Genomic DNA, 8,960 nt, shown 5'->3' with positions numbered 1-8,960 from the left:
TTTTCCTCGCCACTGTCACACTGTTGCTTGCTCTGGAGGAGACTACTAGAACTGTTGGGTCCTTTTAATTTCTGGAGTGTGGTCTATCTGTATAGTGTCTTGAGATAACTCTTGTTATGAATTGATACTATAAATAAAATTGAAATGAATTGGATGAACAGAAGAAAACAAACATAAGAGTTTAGGCAAGCGTGCAGGAAAATACAAAACAAAAAATGGCCAAAAGGAAAAAACTATTAAAAAAATACGGCTTGAATGCAATGGACGTTCATTCATATCAAAAAGTTACGCACTAAAAGCTTTAATTTCTAACATTTTATAGCTTAAAAACTATTTTTTTACGGTTAGTCTTGTTTTGTTTAATCTGTGAAGCCCTTTGGCCAAAAGGTGCAGGATAAACAGAGTTGAGTTGATGGATCCATGTTGCTCAAATCCAATTAGAGAACAACTAAACCAACGGGGTTTGAAATATTTAATTATATAAACAGTATGAATTGGACAAACAGAAGAAAACAAACATATTTACAGACAAATAAAGTAGTTTCTGAAGCCCCGCCCTTCTTCCGCTACCACTCAGTGCTGACAAAGCCCCACAGCTGGTCGCTTACGTCCCGCCGAGATCGCACAGAGGTGTCGATGTCGATGGGCGTCGCCAGGTCGGCACCGTAGTGGACTGCAAGAGCAGAAAACAGTCTGACCCCCTGAAGCCATGGTACCCGACACAAACAGTCTGACCCCCCTGAAGCCATGGTACCCGACACAAACAGTCTGACCCCCTGAAGCCATGGTACCCGACACAAACAGTCTGACCCCCTGAAGCCATGGTACCCGACAAACAGTCTGACCCCCTGAAGCCACGCTACCCGACACAAACAGTCTGACCCCCCATGGTACCCGACACAAACAGTCTGACCCCCCATGGTACCCGACACAAACAGGGTGACCCCCTGAAGCCACGCTACCCGACACACGAGGCGTAGCCGGGAAATAACAGAAAGCAGGGAAAAATAAAAATAATAAGTACCTCCTTTTAAGATGTTGGGCGGCGTGTCGTACTCCCACTTGATCTTGGTTATGAGCTGGTACAGCTGAGCCACGTATCTGTTGAGGGAAGATTAAATAACCAAAATCAGAAATACGTCAAACTGATTTGGTCAACGGATCTAATCTAATCTGGATCCACATTTCCAGGAGAGCTTCCCGACATCTGGCGTGCAGCCACTCTGTGCGTTGCCGCTTTCAAAATCTCCTCGCGACAAGAAACACGTAACCATGAGCTAGAAAGCACCGCAATGAAAATGTCAAGTTTTACAGACAATGTGGATCCTTCAACACGGCAGGGTACTCTCTCGGAGAGCTAATGAGGTTTAGCCACGTCTCCGGCTAAAGTAATTAACCAAGTTAATATTGTACGAGGCGTTTTTCTTCGCGGGGTGCAACTGTTTCTGTAGAACAAATGTATTTCCGAGACTATTTTGCCGAGATACCGTCGATGCGTCCGCAGCTTAGAGCCGCTCAAGACGATTGTGATTGGTTTAAAGAAATGAAAACAACCCTGAGAGTTTTCCCCTATCCCAGAATACTACTGTACAATTAAGACTTTCAAAAAAAATACTGAAAACTCAAATTAAACTATAATGAAAGCGAAAAAGTTAATAACATGACATATTACATTGCACTATTACTATACAGTGTTCATGTTGTATACTGTAATATTCACCCCTTGTACATATCTATGTCTTCTGCACATTATAATGTGCATTTTCCCACAAAGGGAAAGGGAAAATATATATATATATTTTTTTAAATTGAATTTCTTGTGAGGAGATATTAATTTTGTACGTGGTAACTAAGCAACAGCTGTGGGATAAGTCTGAGACTCACACGGCTGAGGGGATGACCTCGGTCGTGTCTTCGTCCACTTCGTTCTGAAGCTCCTCCAGCTCGTGTTCGGCTGTTCTCAGACTCTCCAACTCGCGCTGCACAAATCTGGGGGATGGTTGAGGATGCTAACAAATAACATGGACAGACAGTCATAATAATATTTATAAATATTGACCATTCTTACAATCAGGATAACTCATTGACTTTTGGAACAATGTTGGATTTATTGAACTTGAACGGTGAAACAAAAAACAGTGAAAACACCTCGTTTTGTGAAATTTCCCTCAACTAGTGCAGAGCCTGTTGAAAATGGGCCGACTGCTCGGCCTGTGGTATAACTAGTTGTAGAAGTCATCAAAACCAAATTCTACCCAAAACTGACTTACTGAAAGACCCCAAACCGCTTCATGTGCAACTTCCACTTCCCTGTACTCCCCGGCCACTACCTGCCTGACAGAACGCTGCGCATTCAGAAAATATCACAATGAAAATGTGGAGTAACGAGACATCACGCCAGTGCTCTACCCAGCTGGCCCGTTAGGAGAGCTAATGAGCAAATATCTGCGTTAATCACCCACCAGAACCGGAATCTCTGTGTGTGTGTGTGTGGGGGGGGAGGGAGGGAGAGAGAGAGAGAGAGAGAGAGAGAGAGAGATCCATGATTCTGTTATCACTGAAACTATTATTATTGCTGCCATCAGTCTGGGTCGGGCCCTTGTTCAGAAAAAGACACATGCCACCCAAGCCTAACAACTTTTCTGTGGGGAACACTGTGTAATGTGCAAAATAATCATTTTCTTGATGCCTTATGTTTTGGTCAGTCAAAACCCAAAACATTTTTTTCATGGTAAAATCAAGACGTATAAAATGATACTGTAGCTCTGAGTCGGTCATTTGGCTCTGGGCCGTGCACTGCCTCAGCTGCTCCTCCAGGCTCTCCAGCTCCACCTCCCTTCGCTTCTTCTCCTCCTCCATGTTCAGCAGCTTCTGGCCCGCGCTCTCCTCCAGCTGAGCCACATCTGGAGAAGAAGGGCGGCGTCAGAGAGATAACACAAACAGCGTGATCTGGCTCATTATGGCGGATATTGACACTATCCAAGACCACAAAAGCTTGTAATTATATGGAAATTCTTTATTAGGAATAGCCCCTTGAGATGTGACATCTCGTTTCCGAGGGGGTCGAAATAATTCACAATCATAGCATCGCGATGCGAACCTGGACCAGATGCGGACTTGGACCAGATGCGGACCTGGACCTGATGCGAACCTGGACCAGATGCGGACCTGGACCAGATGCGGACCTGGACCTGATGCAAACCTGGACCAGATGCGAACCTGGACCAGATGCGAACCTGGACCAGATGCGAACCTGGACCAGATACGAACCTGGATGCATCGATGCAACGACAGACCATGGGCGGTTGATGAAATAAATCAATTAATCACATGATAAATAAAAAAGTAGTTGATGAGAGATACTGTCCATTTTTTCCTTTAATTGGCAGTAATTATGCTCCTAAATGTAGAAAACACTGACAGCTAAAAATAAAACCCAAGTCATTAAATGTCCGATTGCTTACTGACCTTTTAAAATCTGTGTCACAATCTTTTTTGTTTCCGCGTGTTTGTCAAAGAAAGCGTGATGTTCATCCTTCACTTGTGTCAGTTTCTCCAGCTGGCTGTTGTTGATGTAGGCCACCAGCGCCTCTCCCGTCTCCTCCAAGTCCTGGAACTTGTTACCTTCAGCCATCGTGGGGACACTGAGCGCTAGAAGAAAACACATAGGAGAAAAGGGTTGTTTATGCAGGGTGCACTGAGCGAGAGGTCATCAAGGCGTGTTAAGATTAGGGCTGTGAGATATGAGAAAAATGTGATGACCATCAGTGTGTGAATGTGTGTGAGTGTTTATCCACAGTGTGTGAATGTGTGTGAGTGTTTATCCACAGTGTGTGAATGTGTGTGAGTGTTTATCCACAGTGTGTGAATCGTGACTGGCTTTGGGTAGTCATTAAGACTAGAAAAGCACTATATAACTAATATATACTAACATACAGTCCATTTATTATCCAGAGTATCCTGGATCCACTAAATAACTGGCCTTTAAAAATACAGGTCTGCCTGCCTCTATGGGAATTTAACATAAGAGTGTGTATACTTATTCTCTCTGTATTTTAAAAAGGAAAAACATTTATTTATTTACGATGCATTATTCATTCATAAAAAAAAAAAATGGTGTTCTTAAAAAAGTTGGATTTTTTTAAATTTTAATGAATGCATTAAGATCAATTCCCAGAAAAAAAGGAATGACAGCTACATTTTAAAGTAAAGTTTTCTACAAATCAAAAAAATCTGTCTTTCGTGATGCGTGTATTGGGCCAGTAAATATTGGAATCACAACAAATGTCTCGGAACCAGAGCTGGATTCAGAAAATACAGTCAGTCAGCCATAAAAACCCACTGGTACATGATCAAAGCCCTGAGGGAAAAGCTTCAGACTGGAGATGGGAGGATTAAATCTGGAAAGCATGGCGGCTGTAAGCGCTGCTGAAGCGGAGATTTCTGGCTCAGTGGGGGAACAAAACATTTTGAAGACAGTACAGGAGAGTCATATGGGGCAAACCTTTTTAATCAACAGCCATCACCGGGACACTTCCCCAGATTATAACTGACAGTTTTTGTACTAAAAGTTCCCTGAAATGTTATGTTTGAATGAGAAAATAAGGCATTTACTAATGCTAGCTTTTGGTGAATTTATAGGCACAAATACACAATGTGAGTAAATAAAAACATACATATGAGTTTATATCAACACTGACACGTTTGACTGAATATTTATGGTTAATGTCTTTTTATTGACGAATGTTGTTATTATTATTACTACTGTTATTTTTTGTTATCTTTATTCAGTTTTTTTCCCCTTGTTAAAACGGATGCTGGAAATATCAATTTCGTTGCGGGAGTCATCCCAAAAGGATTAATAAAAGAGAAGTCTAAGTTTATATGTTTCCACTAATCTGAAAGAAGACGAAAGAGGAAATGCAAGAAGCAAAACAGCCCAAAATGTCAACATTAAAAACATTTTTGCTTGTTATAACGTGCAATAGTGTCTTCTCTTAGGAGGAAAAACCTAAAATACGTCACGTTACGCGAGATGGAGATTACCATAAATGCACTTTAGAGACTAACTTCAGGATATTTAACATTATATAATAATAATAATGATACTTTAACACCGACCCATTTTGCTTAACTTTTAATGTAGAAGTCAAAGCAACATGGTCAGGTAGCTAGCACTTAGCGGTAGCTAGCACTTAGCGGTAGCTAGCACATAACGTTGTTTGTTTACAATCGTGCAGTGTTACGCGGCTGACTAAACTGTGATCAAATGACACTGACAAACAATACAACTCACACACAATCGTGTCGACTCTATAACTAACACGTAAAGAGGTTTGCGGAAAAGATAATCTACGTTTTCGGTAAAAGTGAAGCAGTAAACATACCGTACAGCTCTTTCCCGGGATTCAAATCCAGACGGAGCTGTCAGAGAAGCGCGCCTTTTCTGCTTCCGCTTTGGTCATTGGCTGATATCGTGCATCTTCTCGCGAGCATAGCGCCCCCTGCTGTACGGGAGTAGCCTATCGCAAGAATTGTATTTGTGTTTTCTGAGTTTGTTGACCAAAGAAAAACTCAGACAGCTTTTCTGTGCCACGATCCTTTTGTTTTACATCCGCATTTAGTTAATGCTTTTTTGTTTTTACAGTTTTGTTTGGTATTTTTCCTGATTTGACGTTTATATTTAGTGAGATGATGCCAGTCTCTAGTATGGTAAAGGGTATGATATATGGGGGGGGGGGGGATTTTAATTCCAAAGGCCAAGGGACCTTTATCAGGATGCATAGTATCCTGATCCATGTAATAACTGGCCTTTAATGATAAAAACCTGCCTGCCTCTATGGGAATTTAACATAGGGGGGTGTATACTTATGCCCCCTGTATTTTAAAGGAGAACATTTATTTATACACAATACATTATTCGTTCACAAACAAAATAGGTGCCGTTAAAGGTTGGATTCTTTCTAATGAAGCCATTAAAATTAATTTCTAAAAAAAGATAATTTATTTTATTCCTTTTTTTTGTCAACTTTAGCATGGGTTCACCAACTTATGAGCACCACTGTATGTGTTTATAATAATACAATGCAATAATACTGTATTTATGTGTATTTTATATATGTGCTGTATATAAATTCCCCTTTTTATTGTATCTGCTCTTAAAAAAAGACTCACAATCTCATAATCCTATATAATTTCACTTTGACATCATTTGGCATTATGATAGGTTTTTTTGATGTCAACCTACATATTTTCTTGATGTCGGTGTCTTTTCAGTTTTTTTTACAGTGTCCACAGGAATCTCGGATGTGTTAAAACCGCATATCTGCAATGTTTTCATCAAGTTCACCTGGAACACTGTGGTCAGATTCCGTTTTAATGAAAAGTTATCAGACCTGTTTATCAGATTGTACAAGTCTCTAGTTGTTTTAATTACGACAGAGTAGCTCTCAAAATGCTCTACATGCAATCTGTTGCTGATTTTAATCAACAGACTGTAGATAACCTGTAATCTGTAACGGGTTCTGTACAGAATAAGCCTTTAAAATTAGACAAATGGCAATTAAAAAGGTTGATAACCTGCACAGGTGTTGTTTGAAAGTGGATTGGTTAATTAGGCGTTTCAATGGCAAAAATTCACATTGGGGATTATCTTTTTTAACCACCCCATTTGATTTAAAGCAAGACAACAAAAAATGTCTTTTATATTCCAAAAGCTACTAAATGGCACTGGTGAATGTTTGATTATATCAAGTTTCATCAATAGTGCAAACATTGGGTAGAACTTTAGGAAAAGGTTTCATAATTCTTGGGAGGGGGAATAATCATTTTCACCTCAACTGTGAGCATAAACTGTTCTAGTTTATTGCTTTTACCCACCTGGTTGGACAGTTTAGGTTCACGCTGCTTGACCTGGCTTTGAAAGGACACGACAGCCAACGTGTGTGTGTGCAGGAGTTACATTTTAAACCAATCTTAATCTTGTTATTCTACATAAAGACGGTGCGTTTTAGAATAGATTACGATTTTATTGTTTGTTTTTAAAGCTTTAAATGGTCCTGGCACAGAGTATCTGTCTGAAATTTTAACTGTGCGGGAACACAACCCGTCATTGAGGTCTTCAACCCAGTTGGTTTTAGAAGTCCCGAGGTCCAGGTGTAAATGGGGGGGGGGTGATCAGGCTTTTGCAGTTGCTGCCCCGAGACTCTGGAACAAGTTACCCCCTGATATACGTACTGTTACAGATGTCACTCTTTTCAGGTCCAAACTCAAAACATCTCTTCAGTCTGGCTTTTAATACGTAGTGGTGTGATCATTTTATTCTTTGGTTTCTTTATAACCTTTTCTCATTTTACAGTTCTCTATGTTTACTCTGTTTTATGTTGTGATTTTACTCATTTTGTTAAAGCACTTTGGATACCTGCTGGTAATTGTAAAGTGCTATATAAATACATCTTGATTGATTGACATAAAGACCGTCAGACAGTGTCACATACAACTGCATGTTTATTACATTGTTTTGTGAAATCTAGACAATGTTAGCGAGAGAAGTCAAACCCATAACCCAACCATATAACTCACACCGAGTATGAACAATTAGGTCAACATTTTAAAATTTGTAGCCACTATTTAAACAATTCTTTGCTGTTTTCAAATAAAAAAAAAGGAAACTTTTAGCGGATAAAGTAAATGATTTCCATACAGCATTTAATTGTTAGACCATTAAATATCATTTTGGATAGTCCGAGGTGGCGGCTCACTTCTTGTTTTTCTGCTTCTCTCTCTTCTCCTGCTCTTTCCGTTTGTGTCTGCCGAGCTGTCTGAAGAACAGTCTCTTGGGGTTCAGCCCGTAGGCCTTCAGTCTCTGTCTGCTGAACTCGCGGCCGCCTATTCTCACGCCGCCGGTTCCCGTTAAGAGGCGTCCGCCCGAGGGCTTGTGCTGCTTCTTGGACCACTTCTGCCTCTCAGTCCGGGTTCCCACCTCGTCAGCTTTAGCGGCCGTTGCCACAGCAGCAACCCCCGTCTGAGGCTCCTCTTCCCGTTTCATCTTCTTTTTCTTGGGTATCAGAATCTCCTCCTCCGCTTCTTCCTCCTCCTCCTCCTCCTCTGCCTCGTCCCCTGCTTCCCGGAGAGCTTGGACTACCGTCTCTTCCGCAGAGTCTGGGACTGAGATGGCATCGCCGTCCTCAGCCGTCGCTCCGTCTCGCTTCTCGGCGTCCTTCAGGTGATCTCGCCGCTTCTTCCCCACCTTGGTCTTAGCCTCCGCCAGCTCTTTATCTTCCCTGCAGATTAAATTCAGACGCATTACAAATTACTCCCGTAATGGATTTAGAGCCGGGCAAAGCCCCCCCCCCCCCCCTTCAAGTGGACCACCAATGAGACCTAATTTTCCTTAATTAGCACTGTAGTGCATCCCTTTTTGATCTTGTTTGAATTACACAAGTTTGTCAATTTAAAAGATGATCTTGCAGGTTATGGAGGTCTTTGTCATAGCACCACTTAGTTGCGTGAAACCGCTCCCTGAACTATATCCGGTCTCGCACAACATGGGTCACCTATATGTTTGCTGCTCAGTTTGCGCGCTAGCTTAGCCATCTACCAACACCACACGTACCATTATCGAGGCCTGTCACGATAATACGTTTTGCTGGATGATAAATTGTCTCAGAAGTTACTGTGATAAATAATATTGTCGTTCTGAGACCACTGAATATAGTGATAATGACATAATAACGAAGGTACATTTTTCCAAAAGCTCAAACTATTATTTCTAGAGAATATTTAACACTTGAAGACATTTTCAATATATACGTGACTGTGTGCCACATGGCGAGTAACTGTGCCAAAACAGTTCTGTTTCCAGCCTTAATTTTGGCAATGGTGCAGCCGGCCATACGAGGGTTCACTCGTTGGCTCAGGAACCGAGAGCGGTCATCCTGTGTCTTGGGGGGGGGGGGGGG

General features: G+C 41.4%; 2 protein-coding genes across 2 annotated transcripts in view; both read right to left on the bottom strand.

Annotated features, from left to right (window-relative positions):
• Positions 1 to 246: 246 nt before the first annotated feature.
• Positions 247 to 5,485, bottom strand: spc24 (SPC24 component of NDC80 kinetochore complex). The gene is made up of 6 exons (XM_034894605.1): positions 5,388 to 5,485; positions 3,469 to 3,651; positions 2,759 to 2,903; positions 1,885 to 1,989; positions 1,025 to 1,101; positions 247 to 673 (listed from the first exon to the last, which is right to left on the bottom strand). The coding sequence occupies exons 2-6, from the start codon at positions 3,632 to 3,634 to the stop codon at positions 567 to 569; spliced, it is 600 nt and encodes a 199-aa protein (XP_034750496.1). The 5' UTR covers positions 3,635 to 3,651; positions 5,388 to 5,485; the 3' UTR covers positions 247 to 566.
• Positions 5,486 to 7,629: 2,144 nt separating this feature from the next.
• The window catches only part of kri1 (KRI1 homolog), a 13,738-nt gene continuing 12,407 nt past the window's right edge, over positions 7,630 to 8,960 (bottom strand). Inside the window, exon 18 of the mRNA XM_034894551.1 lies at positions 7,630 to 8,282. Coding sequence (XP_034750442.1) covers positions 7,757 to 8,282 — 526 coding nt within the window. The 3' untranslated portion in view covers positions 7,630 to 7,756. The remainder of the gene's footprint in view (positions 8,283 to 8,960) is intronic.

Source organism: Etheostoma cragini, chromosome 15 (assembly GCF_013103735.1).
Source record: "Etheostoma cragini isolate CJK2018 chromosome 15, CSU_Ecrag_1.0, whole genome shotgun sequence".
Classification (NCBI taxonomy): Eukaryota; Metazoa; Chordata; class Actinopteri; order Perciformes; family Percidae; genus Etheostoma; species Etheostoma cragini.
Note: the sequence above shows the minus strand (reverse complement) of the source record. Positions and strands in the feature narration are given on the sequence as shown.